General features: G+C 31.4%; 1 protein-coding gene across 1 annotated transcript; it reads right to left on the bottom strand.

Annotated features, from left to right (window-relative positions):
• Positions 1-256: 256 nt before the first annotated feature.
• Positions 257-22,536, bottom strand: LOC134241438 (uncharacterized). Its single transcript, XM_062723484.1, has 11 exons — positions 22,492-22,536; positions 22,182-22,237; positions 21,795-21,873; positions 21,487-21,545; positions 13,266-13,459; positions 12,127-12,428; positions 11,783-11,923; positions 9,484-9,726; positions 5,959-6,080; positions 5,707-5,848; positions 257-964 (listed from the first exon to the last, which is right to left on the bottom strand). Exons 1-11 carry the CDS (start codon positions 22,534-22,536, stop codon positions 257-259), a joined length of 2,091 nt encoding a protein of 696 aa, XP_062579468.1.
• Positions 22,537-22,851: the final 315 nt, after the last annotated feature.

Below are 22,851 nucleotides of genomic sequence, written 5' to 3'. Positions count from 1 at the left end.
GTTTGTATAGAGTAAAAAAAAACTTAAGTTTAATTTTGCTGTCATTTTATTTCTATGCTTGGAATCTGGATGATCATACAGTATTGTTTCTTGAAAACAAACACATAGCTAAAAAACTAACTTTTAAAAAATGTTTGCTCAGCCAATTTTTTTTCATATGAATATTTTCGGCTACATTCACTCTGGTCGAAAATTGATGATGTAAAACGAACTTCAGTATCTAGTGCAACATCAAAATATTTTCAATCTTTTTGATTTATCCAATGCTCTTTTGTATTTCTAATTTTGTTTCCTTGATGAAAGAGACATCTTTGGAAAGACATATAAGTGTGAATCGATTGGCAAGTATCCGCTGACGGTTTTCAGATGCGTCCTGAATCATATTCTCTAAAGATCTTATCTTCCTTGGTAGTGTTTCCTTACTTATCTTTTTAATTAGTTTTTCAAGCATGTCCCCATACATTGCCTGAAGATGTCTGCATATTGTGCTTTTGATTGTTAACAAGGAGTTTTTATATTCCGCATCTATGACTTTTTGTTTAAGACCAAGACTGACACAAATTGGATAAATACCAAAACTGAGAAAAAAGACTAGTTGAAGAGCCATTATTGACCCTACTTCAGCACTTGGATCAAATGCATCTTCTGAATGGTCTGTCCAATCATTTTCCATTTCAGAAATCTCTAAAGAAACTTCACTATAAAAATTAAATGCCCTCTTTCTTAAGTTAAAAAAAATTTCTTGGATTCGTTCTGAATGCAATACACCTTGGACATACATCTCTATTCTCTTTCTGATCTCATTACTGAAAAGGATTGGGATGTATATAATTTCTGTTATGCTCTTTTGTTCTGGTGGATTTAATATTGCTTCTTTTCCGACATCAGTAGACATGTAGTTAAGCAATCTCTGAGCTTCATTTTTGATAATCTTTTGAATTTCGTCCAGTAATTTCCTTTCCCCCTGAAAAGAATATGACAGTTTGTGGTATAACAATGAATTGATTGGCTAAATAAGTTCAAAATATAAATGGATATTTACCGACAGCGAAAACATATGATTTCCAAAATACCGCCATACCAATTTCTAAGTTTAAATAAAACCTTTTATATTTTAAATAAATAGATAATGAAAAATTGAATAAATTTTTACGACAAATAACAAAATATATATTAAATTTTAATGTCTCAATACTTCTTATAAGCTTTGTGGAAAGGAAAATAATTCTAATTCAGGTCAGCTTGCCAAGGGTTGACTTCAATATAAATAGGGATCTGACCTTTTGGACATGGCTTCTTTTTTCTAAACAAAGAGTTCTTGGAATTCCGTTCAGAATAATGCCATTAGTCTGCATAAATGAAATATTTCGTTTTTGTTCTGTCTTTATTTCACTGAGTTGATTCAAGAGGAACACCTTCAATGATATTCGGAGTTTATCTCGAAATATTTACATTACATAATTATACTATTTTTACATATAAAGTGAATGGAAATCTTTTGCATTTAAAACCACAACTCAGACATGTGGCCAAAAGGTTAGAACATGTGTGTTAGATTGACGTATAATTGTTGAACACTGATGAAGTGCAACGTCACAAGCGAAAATAAATAATAATAATCACGCTCAAATCGATCAAAGCTGTTACGCTGGTTGATCTATTAACTGTAGCTTCCAAAAAGCATAATACATTGATTTTTTAAATAAAAATCAAGATTTGCAGTTAAGATGTATCTTAACATCTAAGAATAAATTGATATAAGCAATGAATCATTTTTTTAAAAGAGTCTCATGACTGCAACGGTGTGTGCAACCAAATTTTAAATTTATAACGCGCAAATGCGCTGAACTCAGTTTGTTTGCACACAGTATCAACATCAAACCGTTCACGGTTGTTCAGAAGGTAGAGCGCTCGCTCCGTGATCAGGAGGTCGTGAGTTCGTATCTCGACTGCGACTAACCTTGTCGATAAAAAGGATAGCAACTGTTCCTTCGCCATGCGCTCGGCACTTTGAAGTGAAAGTTGCAGGTCCTTTGGATGAGACCTTAAAAACCGAGGCCCCTCGTCAGCGGCAGGTGTTGGCTCGATAAAGATCCCTCACTGCTCAAATGGCCCTGAGTGCCGAGTAATGCCTAGGTCACATTTCCCGGCCGGTAACCGTAGACCGGTGGTAATCGGTGGTAATCCGTGGTGTTAACGATGCCCCAACATCGGTACACATCGGCCAAGTAGTCCTAAAAGTATCAGTCACATTATCCAGCGATGTGCATACGATGGACAACCAATACATTTTATGAGAAAAATGGTGTTGTTGCCGGCCGGACTTACAAAGGCCCAGCGATGCATTGCTAATCATAAAACGATGTTCCAGGATAATCGGCCGATGTATATTACATCCCTCATACATTGGTGAACATCGTTCGTACATCGGTCGACTACGGACCAGTGTTTGGTCGAACATCTGACGATGATCGGTTGTAATCCGTTGAACACCACTTAACTCCCCGATGACCTCAGATTCAACGGATATTAGACGATGCTTGGCTATACATCGGCCGATTCTTGAAAAGTGTGTTAATGATGGGTTGCCGATGAGGAGCGATGTGAGGCATCGTTGGAGACATCTCTGAATTTTAACTACGAATTATGTCCTACCTATGACCCCACCGATTCACAAAATGGCCTCAGACACCGTCCGATCATTAGTGGTGCCCGGCCGGCAACCACGCCATTTTCATCAAAAAACGCATCGGTTTCTCATCGTTTACCCCATCGCTGGATAATGTGACTTATACTTAAAGGTCAAAATTTGAAGCCCTTCACCGGCATCCGGTGACGTCTCTATATGAGTGAAATTTTTTTTGAGAGGGACGTTGAACAATATACAATTAATCAATCAATCTAATATGGAATTAAACATGCCCAAAACAGAGTGTCTCTTACCAGGTCAATGAAAAAATTTGTACCGGCCAATAGAAAATGTTGACGTTAATAATTCCTGTATAAAGGCTCTACGAATATTTTTAGGACATGATAAGGAAATATGTTACAATAAAAACTGGACAAAAAATAGTAGAGGGCTTAGAAAAAAACTTTTTGAGTCTTGGAAAAAAAGAAAATTAACAATATTTGGCGAAGTGTGTGTAATTAATAGTCTAGCAATATCAAAAATTATATATGTTGGGTCAATATTTAATTTCCAAATGAAAAAACAGTTAAGAAAATACAAATTCTAATTTTTAATTTCCTATGGAATAAAAAATACAGAAGAAAACGAAATATTCAGACTGGAATTGTTATTCGCTATCAGAATGGTTAATTTTTTTCATCTATCATATATTAGATCAAATAAGATTTTCTCACAACAACCTTCCTTATAGGAAATAGGAAGGGTAATGGAGACTTTTTCCGCAATTCTGATATTCGTCACACTGTGACAGGATATCATTTTGATATTATTTCACAATGTGAAAAAATATCTTTTTCATTTAATGAATAAATTACATTATTTCAAGTGTTAAAATGTAATAAATGAGTTTTTTTAAAGAACGTAAAAGAAATCAAAAAGAGAGCTAAATTTATTAAATTTATTGAATTAATGCTTTATTAAAGGAGCCACTGTAGTGTAATAATAAAATGAAGTATAAAAACAAGCCGTAAAAGTGGATTTAAATGTATTCGTGATATTGTATGCAACCCGTATTATGGTTTTACGATAAACATGTATGCAAGAAAAATTGGATTTGTGAATATATATGATAATGAAAAATGTAGTTTTGAAAGCTTTTGAAGATAATGAATTTACAAATATACAGTATGAAAATGTCATCTATGAAAATAATTAATATGATTTACAACACCATCATCAAGTAACAGTGTTCGACATTTATTTCAAAATTGATTTATAATATTCTATGTCATGATAAATTTAAGCCTCCATTATATCAATATTTTTTTTTAATTAAAGCAGCTTGGAAATTTACATTTTACCAAAAAATATTAGTATTTGCAGTATGAGGCTTATCACACTTCAATGATAGATTATTGAATAACTTATTGTGTAATAGAGAAATGTAAAAGAAATGGAAAATTGTTGAAAATGAAATGTGTGTTTTTCGTAGAGATGTAAAATGTCAAAATGTTTCTCATATATGTGATGTTGTTCTGGAAGTTTTGAAATTTGATATATCATGGTAAAATATTGTTATTAGTTTATATAATGAAAAACAAATGAAAAGATATTTTCGGATAGCATAATATCCCTGGTTGCATGTAAAATTTACAAATACAAAATGTACTGTAGACGTAAACCAAGAGGAAAAGCCACAAGAAATATGTTATCCCATACATGTTAACTCTCCCGATTTAGGCGGGAGTCTACCGCTTTTTCACTCCATCTCCCGCCTACCGATTTAATTCAGAAATCTACCGCTTTTCTACAAAAGCTGCGTCTAAAGTATTTTTGGTTCGCTTGGGTATCCATTTTTGAAGCCACTCTCATAAAATCTCGCTAGATATCGCGTGATTTGACTCGGAATCATACAAACGCTTTTTTTGTACATAGATTTGCACGGATTTGACTACGACAACAACATAAGACTACCAGTGATTACATTGGTTACGATAAATTAATCAACATCCCTGCCATGAAAAAGGAGATACAGCTTTTAAGAATTAGTTGAAAACATTTGACATCGTCTTTTTAAGCACAGAAGCTCACAACTTTATCAATAAAGTCAATAGAAATCACTCGATTGACCAAGCCATGTGGCACATCTCTACTTTCGTTTTCGATCATCGCGGGAAATCTGATTTATATAACGAAAGATACGAACTTGTTTTAGATCTAGATTAAACCATGCCATCATTTGTTTTGTTTAAAAACTGAATGAACATTCAGAATTACTGCTTCTAGGCTATTTTAGCAAAGATCACTCTTCAAAAGGCTAAGTAAAGCAGCCAATCCAAGCAAAATGATGAGCATGAAAAATATTTGAATTTGTACAATGTATGTCAAACTTAAGGTGTTTCTGTCTCCTTCTTTGCTGTTGATATTTAAGATTAATTAGTGTAGGTACCTGATTTCATTTAAGGCAAATATACATTTATATAACATGAAAGATATCGATAATCCAAGCGTTAAACAACACGCGCGCAATGCTACCGCTTTTGAGGTCTGAATCTCCCTCTTTTTCATCACAATAGGTTAACATGTATGGTTATCCTATGAAGAGTATATTTAATATTTTTCTCTGAAGTATATAAGAAAAGTCACCGTATGGAATATTGTAATGTTATAAAATGTATTGAAGACAAATTTTAAATCAAAAACTCATTGTAGAATAAGCCTGTTGTACAAATATTATCTGGGAGACAATAAATAGACTGTATTTGGGCTGGAGGTGAGGTCTCTCAGATAAATAAGGGTACTTACATGCATTCAATAACACATACATGTACAATATTCGGCTGGATTTTGTTTTTAAATTGAATTTTCTTCATTTTGATATTTTGTATTTTTTGATTTGTACATTACAAATAGAAAGAAAGTGATTGTTCAACTTAGGAAATCAAAATATTGCATGTAACATGTATATGATATTTTGCTTTTTCTAATAAATTTTAATATTAAAAAACACATCTTGTTAAAGATGGTTTTCTCTCATGAAAAAAATATTATATTTTTTTTCTAAAATAAAGGAATACCTCTTTCCATTTTCTTTTTAAATCATTGATTTTCGCTTGATGTTTCTTTGTTAAGGCCTTTTGTTCTTCTACACATCTTTTGCTTAAGGCTAGTCCAGAATTTATTCCTTTCATTATATTCTTCAGCAATCCGTCCACAAACCTTCGATTAGACGTGTATTATTATGATATTATTATTATTATTATTATTATTATCCATTTTAATTATATTTTGAATTTTTTTCTTCAAAATAACAGTTTTAAAATTGTTACCTCAAATGATGCAAAAGTCTTTTATTTTCATTTCCTGTAATTATTCGTTTCAGAGAATGTTGAAAATTTTCAAATTCTTTCGTTGAGGCAACTGTTGAAGCAGTCATCTTTTTTGAATACACCTTTGAAAATAATGTATAATAAAGCGTAAATGAACTTTACAATGAATAATTCAAAATTTATGCAACTGCCACTTGGCGCCTACGAGAGAAAAAACTGGTAACATTGATATTTTTTATTCATTTGTTGTTTTAAATATCACGTATTCCAAAAGTATCATGCATTTATAATGATACAGGGGTGATTTCCTAATCCATAAAAATGGGGATTAGCAAATGCATCAAAGATTCTCATTTAAACTCAAACAGTATACATATATAAAGGACTTCGCGTGGCAATTTGCGAAATTATTTTGTTAAAACACTATCTGATTGCACACACAAATACTCTAAAGTTTACATCATAAAGATGCATGAGTTTCGGATTGACAATATCTATGTGGTTTTCGGAGATCAAGTCTTCTAAAAGAGCAAGAGCCATGTTTAGCCTTATTTGGTCATGAGAATTTCCGAAAAATCAAAACCGCTCAGTTTAGGTTGCAAGTGCAGTATTTATTACTTGGAGTGTTGGTGACCATGTATCTATTAATTGTGACGTAATTTTTCATCTAGTCAATTGATTATGACGTCATCAAATACGTCATTTTCCTCATATTGTGTAAATTCCTTTGAAAATGGCCTAAAATTGAGGATTTTTTTTCAATATTTCATGTAGAGCACAACCTCTGATCCAAAATATGCAAATACATAATGAAAGCTCTGTTTCTGAAGATCAAAACACATTTTTTTATTTTTTGGATCGTGGGCTGTGCTCATATCTTAATTCTTTGCTGAAGGTAGTGAAATACGCATGTTTTCTGCAAATTTCAAGAATATTGCAATTTCTCAAACCACGTTTTCCAATATCTGGATTCTCAAAATTATTATAGAAAATAAAACCACCAAGTGTCTACTTTATTCTTACATATAAAATGGGAAAGATGGTGATAGTTAATTATTTGATATAAGTACAGGACCATTTATGCATAACTTGGCTCTACCTCTTTATTGGAGTCCTCGTAGGTACCAATTGCGGTCCGTTACTGGCAGACCTGTTTTTTTAATTTTTGCAAAATCATGCATGAAAATAAAACAATTGCTGTGGTCTTCAACTCGACATTTACCTGGTAGATATATCGCCGACGTTCTGCCAATTAACAATGGTAATTTTCATTCCTATGTTGGTAAGATATATCCTCGGGAGCTTGAGATAAAAGACACCACAGAGTCAGACACATCCTTACTTGTTCATACTTGGATTTTTATTTGAAAAAGACATTAATGGTAATCTAACGACCAAGCTTTATGATAAACGTAATAATTTTATCGTTTCTTTCGTCAAGTTCCCCTACTTATGACACAATATACCTTCATCACCTGAATATGGAGTTTATATATCTTAGTTGATTCGATACGCAATTGTACCAGCATGCTACGTATGAACAATATCTAAAACGAGGTAAATTATTAACAAACAAGTTGATGAAACAATATGATCAGAAGTATCATTGTAACTTATCATTTTCTAAGTTCTATGGTCGAGTCAATGAAATTGTCATCAAATACAAATCATTGAGTCAAATGCTGACTGATGTTTTTCATACCAATTGTAAGTCCACTTTTTTATAAACTGGATTGACGACAGATTTTCCGGTATATCATAACTATGACAATTTAAGGCGAACACAGCATGGGACGCTCCCGTCTCTGATGTGTTGGATGTCCATGCTTAATATACTCCTATTTTGTATTGTTTAATGGACTTGAATTGGTCTTGAATACCGTTCGGTATCTCGATATGTTTTATTTCAAACCCATATTTTCAGTTTCCGTCATTAAAATTAAAACGTTTTGCTAGATAGTAGCCTTTTAATGCCCTGTCAGATTTTGGGTTATATCAGTTTTTCTTCTGCCAGTCCGACATTGTGATTGATTGGAAATGTGGGTTTAATATTTCACATATGTTTCACATGTACTTGTAGCAGAACTTTCTATAGTAACGAGCATACGTACAGTCCCTGAAACGTTCTACTTTCCCATCGGAACGGTGAACGAACGATGAAAGAAACCCGAACGAACGGTGAATAACACAGAGCGAACGGTGAGTAAACATTGAAGTCCATTAAATAATATAAAAGTGGGGCAGGTCAAACTTGCACCTCTAATACAACAGAAGTGGGATCAAATACCATAAAGGAGTGAGTATCACCTGCCAACCGGTCACATTCGCCGTGTGCTTCTTGACATGATTGGGAAAAATCGACAAAATTCGTCCACATTTCAGTCCGTAAATATCGAATAACAATTAGTGCATGTGTAAGAAACGTCAATCAGCATTTGACAGAATGATAAATTGTTTTTGCTGACAATGTCATTGTATCGCCCATAAACTTACGAAATATAACTTTTAACGAGACTGCTGATTTTGGAGTTTCAACAATATCTAATGTCTAATATTTACCTCCTTTTAGAGGTAACTTTGGAGCATGCTCTTGCGTATACAACATTCCCCATCAGAAATGAAGACAAAATCGTCAAAAACGAGTCAAGGTTTTTAACACAGAGAGAACAAGCTTCCCTTTAAGGCCTTATTGGCACTTAAAATTTCTGAAAAATCGGAACTTATCTGTTTTAGATGACAATATGTTCAGATTTCAATTAAAGACTTAGAGACTGCATAACAATATAAAAATTCTCTCTAGTCTACATATATGTATCATGAAGTCAAGAATTACGTCAGTTTCCTTAAATTTTGAAAATTTCATTAAAAATGGCCAAAAAGAGACCTGTTTTTGAATAATATGCACAGCCCCGACCTCAAATATTGAATTAATAATGAAAGAACTGTTTCAGAAGATTTTTTTTTTCAATTCACTATTTCGTAGTAGATTGAGAAAAGGCTGGTATTTTAATCATTTGTAGATGATGCTCAAATTCACTCATTTTCTTCAAAATAAAAGAACATTGCAGTTACAAAGCCTGTTAATCAATAAAAGAACTCTAAAAATTGAAAATTGTATTGGAAATGAAAGCACTAAGTCTCTTCTTTATATGAAATGGGACATTGAGACCTGGCAAGTGACTGAAATTTGGAGTGGGCCATTTCATTGAGTTAAAGAACCTAAATCTTTTGCGTGTTGAAAAATGAGAAATTTCCTGCACCAATGAAATTAATTCTTTAAGCAAAAATGTCGTTTAGAACATATTTTGTAACAAGGTAAAATTTTACGTTTACATGACATGACTGTAAGTTTTCGTTATTCTTTCAGCATGATATTGAATGAAACATAAGTGACATGTCAGCAATCAAAGTGGTATCATATTTTCTGAAAAAACTCTTTACAGTTCATGAAGTAATACAAATATCACATTGGTTTTCTAAATTATGGAATGTAAGGAGATTGTAAAGCATTAAAGAAATACTTACATGCTTAAGATTCATTTTGAAAATGTTTTCCTCCTTTACAGAGGGCCAGATGTTTTTTATGTCCTGTTTGAGTTCTCTCCAGGTCTTTTCTTCTTGATCTTCGTCGCTGCTGTCCTCATCACTGTCCCCATCTCTTGCTATAGTGTCCCACTTATTTGTTATAAATATTACATCTTTTGGATCAAAGCATGGCATCTCATCTTCTAATTGGAGATGAATTATTGACCTCAGAATTTCCGGAAGCTTTCAATAATTTAAGTAGTATAAAGTTAATCGTGTATGAAGATGGAGTGCTTATTTGCATATCACAGGCAAAGGCATAAATAAACATTTCTAATAAAAGAAGAATTCTATTGTGTGTCGTCATTATAGTCGTTAAGGTTTATCACGTGTCAGTTTTTATGAAAGTTCAACACGAACATGTTACCTTAAACTATTTATGAAGGGCATGAAGGACCTTTAGCTGAAAAAATACCTGTCATTCAATTTTTTTCCATATTTTATATATCTCTTATTTAGTATGTCCCACATACCTTAAAGCAGATATATTAATAGGTTTCTAGATTTATTTCTGAGATATTTAGTGACAAATACTATGCCCCACAGTGTCTGAGTGAAGTTTTGATTCTCGTATTTCTGGACCCATTACTCGGTCCATAATGGAATTTTTTCAGCATAGATAAAAAAATATGCCAGTGAACGTATGAATAGGGTTAAAAATTCGAAAAAAACAAAATTCTTTTGTCACATCGCATCTGGAGACGGAAAATTACGTTCTTCTTAAGACAACTTAAACGACAAAAAAATAATTTACAAAAAATCCTATCATTCAATATTTGAAAAATTACGTCGAAATGCAAGTTCGTCATGTTATTGATTAATTGCAAAAATATCGATTGGTGAAGCTGAGCTCAATATTGCACAGGGCATAGTTAAATAAGACATGAGCATGAGAAAAACGTGTAATGTTTACATTTCTCGAGTACGGGAAAACCCTACTATGACGTCACTCATTTGAGAAATAAGCTAAGTAAGATATAACTACAATATATTTCCGTCAACAACCATGTAAAATATTTTTTGTGTTCTGCAATTCATAAAATATCCCACCATGTACTGATCATGACCCATTTTTATTATATTATACTACCCGTGTTTTACCTTATATATAATCTCACTGTACTAAGATCCACTATGATGTCAGCGACTCGTTCAACGCGCAGTGTAGGGAAACAGAAGAGTGGATCAATTTATTCCGTAATTTGATAATATTTGCAAGAAAGTTTGAATGTTTTTAGATATTTTAATACAAAATGGTGAACCCAAACAAACAGTCTTTTTTTTTTACAAATACTGTTGTTTCAATCTGGTTTTGTACATATCTTATCAGAGATAATGACGTAATTAAGCTGAGTCACGTGACCATACATCCTTTGTCCCCTTAAAATTCAATTTTTATAACATATTTCAATTCAACAAATATAAATTATTATTCAACATTCAATGAAAAAACTGCTCAAAAATCTACGAAGAAGCAAGATTTATGAAGGATTTTTTTTTAGGTGGAAGGATTAAATTTTGCAAGATTTGTTCAATTATAAATATTATTCAAACTATTTTACGTAAAATAAGGTTTTATTAATTGCCATGGTTACATCTTATAAAATATTATTAAGGTCAGAGTAATTAATCAAAGAGTTAAAATTTAAGTTCAAAAAGGTCAACTTAGTTGTAGCGTAGCTCAGTAAGACGCAGACTGACCCCCTTTTTCTCTACGATTTTGAGTCATACTATATGAGTACTTATCCAAAATGTACTTCTCAAAATATCCTTGATTTAACATATGTCATGAGTGACATATCTTAATTGAAAAAAGTCTCTTTAAAAGCATTTTGCCAGGAAAAGAATTTCCTAATGTAGATCTATATATATTTAGTCCTGAACCCATAGGCCTTTTGAGATTTAATCATGATCAACGTTTTACACTTTTTTAAAGGCTGAGAAAAACATTTTGAAAAGACAAATGATTTCAGAATGATGCAAAGGCATGAATTATAAGATAAATTTTACAGCATTTTCAAATATTATACATGCACACCAGTAAGAATATTAGGATAGATCACTGCAATGAGTGTAAGGTGGGGCCTTAGAGACAATAAGCATATTTACAGAGAAATAGACCATAAGAATAGAATATGCTGATGAAGAAAGGAAGGGCCAACGTGCCTTAGATCTTTAAATGTCGCCTGTTTACTATCAAATGTTGAAAATAAATATTAGTTGAAAATAAAAAAAATACCCGGTCATTCTGCATGCCACCAGCACTTCCTACATCAACAACAAAAATAAAAGAAACTGCATAAGGGAGGTACTCCATAACTTTCTTGCTCACATCTCCAGAACCACCTATTCCCGGAGTATCAACTATAATTGTATTGCCCTGCCGGAGTAATAAATAGAAAAAGAAAGGAAAAAGGTGAAAAATGCCAGATAAATAAATTAAAATTATGTGTATTATTATAATGGTATTACATTTAACACTTTCGCTGTCGCGCTGCAGAAAGTGACTAAGTTTATAAAAAAAACAATAGCACTCCGTTGATATAACGTTCTATATATACATATATTATCAATTGATATCACCTTCAGAAAAGGTATCGGAAATCCTACGTCTACAGATCGAAAATCTTTGCTGTCTTTCGAAGACGTCATATCTGTTAATCTTTTCAATGTATCCCTTAATATCTTTTCTACATTCTCTGTTTCGATACTACACTGTAAAGGAATTATTTGTGTTTCCCCATTTAAAAGTTCAGTGATAATCCTTATATCTTCAGAATTTCTTATTTTACAAATTGTAGAAGTGGATTCTCTATTCCTGCCTTTGAAAATCCTTTTTTGTAGTAGCTTGTTGATTAACGTTGATTTCCCTGCACTCGTTTCACCTAAAAAGAGAACTTAGTTATGCTGTATTCAATTTCTATTTGTATTCTCTGTGATAACTCTTTTAAGAATATATTTTTTGATTTATTGATCATTCTGCCAGCATGTAAATTTTACCAATCGATACCTCAGGAACTAAGGAGATCTAATGCACATGTGAACATCTTGCGTCTGTCTTAGTGTCTGACGCACAAAAGAGACCTTATTTTCATGTAAATCTCGAACAACTGTCTCCGTGTGTGACGTCAAGGGGCAGGACTATTGAAATTGAAATGGGAGGCCTCTTGTATTTCAAATCTATTAATCTATATTTTTAAAATGTCGATTTGTAATTTTATTTCACAATGCAACGGAAATACAAGGAATCACTGAATAGTTATTGGAGTATGCCAGGGCCATCAACGTTAGTTGAAAACCTTGAATAATTTATTTTTTACAAAACGGGCTTCGTCAGCTTCTCCTGATAATACTTTGATTCCCTATTGTGGCCCCACCCTAACGTGTTGGCCATATTTTGAACACATAAGAATTTACAATACTCAGGGAAGCTTTTAAAAAGTTTTCAGCTATACTGATCTAATGTTTCTGGAGAAGAAGATATTCAAAGATTTTAAACTTTGATTTACTAAAATGGCCTCACCCTTACCTCGGGGACCAAGGAACTACATATTGTACTCATAACTGTATTTTTTAAATCTTTAACTCCTAGTCTTCAGATCACCTTTTTAAAATTTTGTAAAGATTTTCAGTCTATCTTTGCAAAACCAATATAATACTTGTAATAAATCATAATTCAATTAAACGTCTTAAATAGTGTTGATTGGTGTACAAAATATTACCTGCCACAACAATTCCATGATCCTCCTTCAGCAGATCTTTTCTACATTTTTCAATTTTTCTCAGATAGTCTGGATTGGATTCGTGTAAGTATTTTCTTAGGCCGTCGTCAAATTCATCACTCTCAAGAATCTGCCGAAGTTCTTCGAACAAGATACTTAATTTCTTCTGTAGACTTTCTGTTGGCAGCCGATCCCTTTAGGAAATTGTAGATATGTAAATGATATAAGCTTTGTAAAGAAAAAATGTAATACATCCAATAAACAGTTTTTTTGTCACACATGGTCATATATTTATTAATAACCATAAACATTTAAATGCAAATGATTCTTTTGTATTGCTGGGAGACGGATCGCGAAAGTACAAGGTGATACGACGATAAACCGGTGTAACGTTGATATTTGATCAGGGTTGAAAATTAACCCGTGTGGTCATTTTTCAACGTTTCAACGTTGAATACTGAGACCAAAAGTATTATATTTAGACCTTAGTCCGTTGAAAACGTAGCCGGATCATCAACATAAAACACATATTCATTACTTGGTTATTATTTGGTTATCGCAACTGCGATTGGATCCATAGGGTCTGTGGATGCTTAGCTCCACCCCCACCCCCCTCTCTCTCACACACACACACACACACACCCTCACACACACACCCACACACACACACACACACACACACTTTAGAAATTTTGAAATCGCCATTTTTTTCTTAATATGTCAGTAACATCAAAACATTGTATACTCTAAACAAGCATTATTTTCGAAAATTTCAAAACTATACATTCTACATCATAGACAAGTGCTTTCTCAATGAAAATGGAACTTGGAAGTTTTCGTCTCTTGTGATAGATCATCAACAAAAATCATTTTGTTAAAAATCACCCTGTTTCTATCTAAATTTTTTAAAGTACATAAGTTGATATTAAAAGTTCACTTTTTCCCGTTCACTTTAAGGCATACCTTTGCCTTTTATAGATATAGAAACAGTGCAGTTCATGTAACTTCTATATTTTCTGTACATTGATATTGACACTAAAGCGCAAGATGAAATAAGTATGTCAAAAAGATGGTATTTTTTTCTGAATAACTTTCTGAAATTTATCTTCATGAAACATACTTTCCAACGAAAAACTTTAAAGTTTCAGACCATAAATGTACAAGAATTATTTTTTCAATAGTAACAATTTACTAATGTTGAAAGATAAACAATGCTTTATAATCCAATCTTTTGACATGATTTCTTTATGCATTTTTGTAATTTTTCAGCGCTGCATATCGACAAAACCAAGACAAGTATGGAAATTGTGCAAAGTACTTAGTAAAATACACATCTGTACGAAGTCAATTTGAGCATTAAAGCTAAATACGGTAAAACGAGAAAATTTTGCGCATACATATTATAGCGCAAACGCAAGTGTTAATGCATTAGCGCAAATAAATTTTAGCGCTTGCACTTAAAAATAAAATATATCAATGTGATTTTGTATTTTTATCCACGTCCATATTTGACTTTTTGGTTAGTCAAGCACGGAAACACACGGGTGAAACACAATATAGGGGACAGTAAGGTTGCACTTGGGGGTGAAAAATTAATGTCTTCGTTTTGCCCCCAAAAAATTTTTTCTAAAAAGTAGAGTATCTAAAGGATCTCAAGCATAAACGGTTTTGTGAAATTCACATTAGAACTTTGTTTTTTACAAGCTGATAACAACCTCATTTTCACAGGTTACGGACACTACAAGTGTTGTTTTCTTTGAAATAAATATTAAAAACTGTTATAAGCTCTAATTTTTTCAACTGCTTACAAACAAAGAACATATATAAATACAAAATAAGGACAAAAATTTGACTAAAAAGGTGACATTGTACTTTAAAATTTAAACAGTTCTTACTTCGTTCATTTTTGTTCAAAATGGGAGTATTTCATTTCATGTGAACTCTTTAAAACCAATGTAAATAAAGCAAAAACTATTTATAAATAACCTTTTTTATGCGTTTGGTGAGATATAAATACTTCCATTAAAATAGGACATTTCATTTTTATAAATTTTCTAAAATTATTTGATAGCTTCATTAAGTTACGGACACTACAAAACCCAAATATTTATGATTGGCATTTGGTTTGTGGTAAAAAAAAAACCTTTTGTAAACTTCTGAACTATAAGAAATCAGATTTAAATGATTATTAAATACAAAGTATATACAAATTATATATTGTTTCAATTAAAAACAATTTACTTGCAACACACAGAAAAAAATCCACTTTAGGAAATCCTGAAACTTCTTCTTTCACATAACTACATGATTGTATTTATTACTGAAGTGCAAAAGAAAAGTTTTATTATTCATTAAAGTTTTATGAAAACTATTTAGAATGTAGGTACAATGATCAATGAAGTCAATTAACCAAATTAAAGGGTTACGGACACTACACAATACTTAAATTTTTCACAGGTTTGTGGATGAAGTTTTTGTTTTTAAGCCCTTTTCCTATCTTTTTTCAGCATTGCATTTCTCGTTTCAGTTTCTCCTGATTTTTTTTATTCTTCAGATCTCAGCTTCATCTGTTACAAGCATACCATAACCAATATACTTTGAATAAATATATACACATGTAACTTTAGACAGGTGTTATGTGTAAGTAGAAAAAGTCAAACCTTAATTGAAGAATAAAGCTCACGAATATTTCTACAATTATATTTTCTTTTCTGTGAAGCATTCTATTTTTCTTCAAACAGTTAAATAGAGTTGGGTATTGCGAGTGAAAACCATATTGCGATATATTGCAATATTTTACCTTGAATATTGCAATATATTGCAATATATTGTAGATTAATTATCATTAATAAATTTGAGCAGAATGTTTGAAATGCTGTCAAGTTCAAAGACTATTTGAATTCATCTTTAAATTTTAAAGGGGGATAAGGGATAAGACATTAATTGCACATCTAATAACACTTTACTTTTAATCAAGTTAACCAGGTAAAATAATGAAACAAAATGAACTCCCTTGGACGATTTTCTTTTTTTTATATAGATTATATAATTTTTTTCTTTTTTTGGGGGGGGGGTGTCTTTATGAAGTAGCATAAAATACTATTAAAGATTAAAACAATACATTTATATGAGAATAATTTTATTCTGGTTACAGAGTAAAATTAAAACCAGAAAAAAAAATTGTGACCTATTTTCGTGCCTTTTGGTGTTTTAGTCTAACCCGACCTAATTCCACATTATGTATACGATCAGGAAATGACCTACATCTACTCATTTAATATATGTACATGCTTCATGATGTGTTTAAAATGGCATGAAAGTTATTTAAAAAATAATTAAATTAACACTGCTACAAGTTAAACATGGATGACTGTTTACTTCTAATATGTACTTGTATATAGAACTTTAGTCTTTACATTTCATACGATGTTGATCAGATTCTGTAGATTCCAAGCGAGATTTTGAGAACCACAGTAAACATGGTATATACCTTGTAGAAATGTTTTATAAATTTTCTTTCTCATAAATTTTATTTTTAAAGTCTTATTAATTTTTAATTTTGATTTAAAAGTAAGATATTCAAAACAGCAACAGTGAATTAAAAGCTCTCTCTCTCTCTCTCTCTTGAACGAACGAAGCTGACGAAGTATTCTTTCAACGAGAAAGAAAAAGCCTTAAGTAGTTTCAAGTATTATTTCAGCAGTTTCTACAATAAAAGAGGTTTTTATATATTTTTATAAATATCGTGAAATACCGGTATTTCATTTTCATATCGCGATATATTAGCGTGGTGGATAATACCGCAATATACCGATATACCGGTAATATTGCACACCCCTACAGTTAAATATACAATACTTTATATGAAATTGGTGTAATTTTAGTTGTTTTCTTTTTTGAAATTGTTTGTGGTGTCCGTAACCAAATTACTTCCCAACTGTTTAACATTTTGAATGCAAATTTACTTGCATTTAACACATTTTAAGATTTTACCTAATAAGCAACTAAACAATTGAAGCAATATTCACAAAATATATGGGTTATGTAGCTAATGATAATAATGTCTAACTATTTTTATATGTCATTGTGGGTGTCCAATCATTATTTTAGTACTTGCAGTAAAGAAAAAAAACCACATGATCTAAAATAATTCCAACTAATAAACACCTTTTTATCTCTAAATTCAATAATACACTGTTTCAAAAAATTATCTGTAAATTCTATGGAGAAAAAATAAAGATATTTCATTTTTCAACTTTTGGTTACGGACACTACACCCTCTACAAGTTATTTACAATAGGATAAAACTATACCTTAAAGAAAAGAATTTCAACAAGATTTTCTTAAATGTAACACCAGTTGACTTAAACAATGAAAAAATAATGACATGCTATTTGACTTAAATCCTAGGATGTCAATAGCATCTGCCAATATCAAGGTGATGTAACACCAAGGATCTTGTATATGAAAATGGTGCAATCTGGGTTTCCCAAATTAGTTGCAATATCAAAATGTGGGAGAAAAATAAAGTACATTGACTAACTTGTTAAACAAACTTCTGACCCTTGTGAACAAATTTGCATTAGTGTTTCAACACTGCCTGTTTCAAACTGCCTCAAATTCAGGTTACGGACACTACAGGGTTTTGTAGTGTCCGTAACCACATTTGTAATAAAAACAGACGAACAGTACTGAGGATCAGGAAAATTACAAAACATCTCAGCATCTATATGAGATGCCTATCTAGGAAATTAGTAAAGATATTTATAGAGCTTTCCAATTTCACAGAATGAAAGTGGTTACAGACACTACAGTTTTTTGTAAAACCTTAATTTTCCACATTAAAACATGATGAAATTTCATTTCAGTTGTTACAAAAACTTTTTTCTGTAAGTAACAGAGCATTAATACTGTGATTTTAGACAGAAATCTGAGAAAATAAATGATATGGACATTATTTTTATTTGGCATAATGAGAGGGGTGAAATTATATATAACATTTCACCCCTATTACATTTTCTTTCATATCTTCAAAAGTTGTCATTCAATCCTGAAAATTCAAGCACCAAAATAATTTGTAAAATAAATTCTTAAGTCTGATAATGATCATTGGCATGAAAATTTATGATATATCACAATAATTCCAATTGAAAAATGGTGTAATTTCAAAGCGCAACCGCATAACGCTAAAAAAGGGTCATTTTGGGGGTACATTTATTGCATTTACTTAAATTCTGTTAAAGTTAGATCAACAAAATTTTGCACACAAGTCCTTTATAAGTATGCCTATAAATGAATTATGATAAATAACATGTAAAGAAGTTAACGTTTCTAAAAATCATGTGTAACAATGTGGTATTCTTAATGCGCCCTATATTGTGTTTCACCCGACAATGCACTCCCGTATATAAGTATACATTCGTCAGCTTAATCGTGGGTTACAATAACATGGACGTGAGACAATGTTGAATATTATTTTATTTTAAGGACAAACGCAACGTACTTTACCTGCTGATAAATTTCAAGATATTCTTTATTTAAGATTAAAGTGTCATCAAATGTTCATAGACAAAAAATCAGTATGCATTACGAGGGATTTTTGAAAGATATTAATTGATGAAAATATTTGAATAATTCAAAGAAAAATAAAAAAAAAAAACATATGTTGTAGATGTTTCTTTTATCCGAAATTGTTTTAGAAGAAGTGTACAACACACTATATAGAAATTAAAATATAACACACAGTTCCCTCAAGTATTGGAACTCTTCAACTCCTTGGGAAAAGACGAATAAGCTCGAACTATTGTGACCTTATTTTTCTTTTTTTGAAAAATGGAGTATTTACGCATTTTATTCATATTAAAAGAATGCATGCCATGATGCATCCAAAGAGCGTTACTTAAATAAACGATAATTATAATCAGGTATTGTCTGGAAGCTCAGTCGCCTTGTTTGATTGCATTGTTTACCTCAAGGCGATAGATGATTGAACGCCGAGAAGCCAAGCTTTGAAGGTGCTAATGATATTTATTGGGTAACAAATAACAGTATTTTAATTAAAGTATGATTTGACAGAACTTTATCAATTGATCCTACCATGTAAAATGCTAATGTGTATATATAAAATCCAACGATCCTTCAATATTACGCAGTCGCGCGTTCTGGTTTTCATGTATTTATGTGAGAGATTTGAGCACACACAAAAAATAATATTCTAGAAATCTGTTAGCGCACAATAAAATTTGGCGTTCAGGGGCTCTTGCGCTAAAGGCGCTTAAATTGATATTGCGCCAAATATTATCGTTTTACGGTAGTATCAAGGAAAGCTCGATAGATTAATTTTTGAATACCTATAGTATAATAATACACATGTAACGTCATAAATGTATACAAACAAATTTCCTTCTTTAAAACATCAAATTTTCCTGAAGATCAAGATTTTAGAGAATATGCAAATTTATTATGAAATATCCAATAATATAAGTATTTCTCGTACTAAAGCTCGATAATTTTTAATTTTGTTGCAAGAAAATGTGACCTTTTTAGGTCAAAATTCAACAGGGTCAATTATCAACTTGTTGAGGTCATCAGGGATAAGAGAAAAAATATCAAGCTGTTGAAAAATGACCCCGTGTATAAATTTAACTACTTTTGGTCTCAATTTTCAACGAAAACAAAACACTCCCGGTTCAATATTCAACGTTGCAAAATGAACCCCGGGTCAATTTTTAACTTTGGTCAATATTCAACGTTATACCAGCCCATGGCACATCTAACAAAGTCATATTTAGGTCAAATTTTCAACAATCATTTTTTATTGCATATAATTTTAACATAATCTCTGAGTTTGAAGATATCAAAATTTTATAGCACAATTTAAAAAAAGAGACACGTTTATTCTTTTATTAAAAAAAAACTATTATACAACTTAAAGATTTGGACTAAAAGACTCATTATACCAGTAATCTATAACCGAAACATTTCAGCATCGTTTTTATGACGATTTCAAATATACAATAAAAAGTCTTGAAACGATCTATACTTAAATAAAGATTTTCTTACTTTTATTCCTAAATATGGTTATTAATTGTAAATGTTTTATTTTAAGTGGCTAAGTGTTCGATATCAATTTTAAATAAGTAAACAAAATGAAAAAAAAATGTGCAATACAAAAAAAATACATTATTATACTTTCATGTTAAATATTAAATCTGATTGGTTTAGACGCAGTTAACAATCCGTTCTATTACCCTCAGCCCTTGCAACACACGTGGTAACACAACGGTAATGCCACATGCGTGGAAATTATGCGCATACGGTTCACCGTAGAATTCTCAAAACGTCAGTTGCGCGTTTGAAAGAACAAGAATAACCTTGACGTCAATTAAAGCTTGCGTCCGATGTAGCTTACTAGAAAACAACAAACGACAGACGAAACATGCTTGCGAGTGCAGAAATAACAAAACTTTAGATGATAAAGGACTCGTAGAGTATCAAATAAACAATAGAGAGGTCAGTAAATCTTTTTCGAAGTAGCGGGGAGTTTGAAAGCCTTCTAAACGTGAACGAAAAGGCTATCGACGATTTGTATTGCTGACATAGTAAATCAAAAAGACATTCAGTATAATAAAATAAATGGTGCCTGTTTTGGAGGGTAACAGTTGAAATTGACACCCCTCGGAAAACCATTGTCAACCTCCGCTGACGCGTCGGTTGAAAATGGTTTTCCTTGGGGTGTCAATTTCAACTGTTACCCTCCAAAACAGGTACCATTTATATAATACAACCCCTTTCTTCTATATTAAATGAATTCATAAATTTCCATTGGATGGATTGTAGTTGAACCTTAATTATGCATAATTTATTAAAAGACATATGTATAGATTAGTTTATCTTTCTTTGCTAAAATCCTCTCGAACAGGAAGTAAAAACAGCAAATAATCAATCAACTAAATAATCAAAATATTTTCAAAGAATATATGAAATGTTTTGAATAAATAAATCCCATGGGTGGAAATACACCCTAGCTATAAAGTGACAAAAACAGAAAAATTGATATGGTGATACATGTACATGTCAGAGATTCAAATAAAAGGAGTCAAGATTTGTTTTAACACAATTTAGAAGAAACTCTTTACATGAAGTCTCGCAAATATCTCATGTGTTTTTTAATGTTCACGAGATGAACGATGCGAACTCTTGCAAATAATGATGTGCTTACCTGTTGGGTTCTGTTTTGTTTTTTGAAACGTATTTACCCCTGCTTGAATATTCTGTTGACTATAAAGAAAAAAAAATTATGGGTGTAAGTATAAAACTCATTAATAAAAAAGCTTCTTATAGTAGTCTGTGTTTTCTTTTAAGATTTAGTGACCAGAATGTCAGACTGAACGTTGGAAGAATAATAGGAATGTTAACATGTAAATATGTTTCAAATAGATAACGATAATATTATGCATATATACTCTTTAAGGGATTGAATATTTTACGTGCATGTACATTGAATTTTTAAATCTAATTTTTCCATACTTGTTTAATTTTAAACTTCTCATCTGTAAACTGGTCTCGTGAAACAGAAAACTCATTTACTGCCACTTGTGCATATGTCCTAGAATAGAGAATTACTTGTTAATTTGATTTTCAGTACTCACTAACTGAAAAGTGCTAAATACCTCACGTGTTGGTCGTATGAATATATAAAGGCCATGGATGGATATCCACGGAAGCTATTAAGTAAAAAAACCAAACAGACTGATATTCTGATAAGATGTTTAAAAAATGAGACAATATTGCTCTTTACAGTTACAAAAAAAACCCTCTTTACATGAAGCCGAGGAAATATATATTATGCGAGATTCATTTCAACAATATAAACGTTCAGAAACGTTATGTTTTGCAAAAAATATAAATGCCAACCTGCCCTGTTTAATTTCAGTTTTCAGATATTCATTCTTGCTTGAATTTTCTGTTAACTATGTTTAAAGAAAATACAAACTTAATAATGTTAATGAAAATTGATTTTTAGAAAACTTCTTATAGTATATCGTGTTTCCATTTAGTGATCAAATCTTCAGACGTCCTGAATATTTGAAGAGTAATATGAATGCTTTAATTTGTTTGAAATGAAAATAAACAAAATATTGCAAAAACTTTTGCAGTCAGCGAATTTAAAAATTCATATGTTACATGCATGTACATTGAATGTTATTTTCTAATATTTCCATACCTTTTTCGTTTTGAACTCCTTGTCTGTAAACTGCGAAACAGACATCTTATCTACTGCCGTTTGGGCATAGGTCTTGTAACAAACGATTACTTACTTATTTCTCTTTCCGTATTCTTTTACTGATAAAGAGGAAAATACCTGCAAAGGAGATAAAGACAGGTTTCCTTTTTGAAAAAAACCCTTGTTTAGTTGCTTTTTATGAACACTAACATTTTAAAAAACAATGGAAAAATATATAATATGATATTATTTTAACAGATAAACGAGAACTTTTGAATAAATATAATTTTATATATGCAAACAATGCCCTGTTCATTTCAGTTTCTGTAATATTTTATCGAATTTTCTGTAACATGTATA

Source organism: Saccostrea cucullata, unplaced genomic scaffold, assembly GCF_032062105.1.
Source record: "Saccostrea cucullata isolate Sc308-1 unplaced genomic scaffold, CSIRO_AGI_Scuc_v1 ctg6511, whole genome shotgun sequence".
Taxonomy (NCBI): domain Eukaryota; kingdom Metazoa; phylum Mollusca; class Bivalvia; order Ostreida; family Ostreidae; genus Saccostrea; species Saccostrea cuccullata.
Note: the sequence above shows the minus strand (reverse complement) of the source record. Positions and strands in the feature narration are given on the sequence as shown.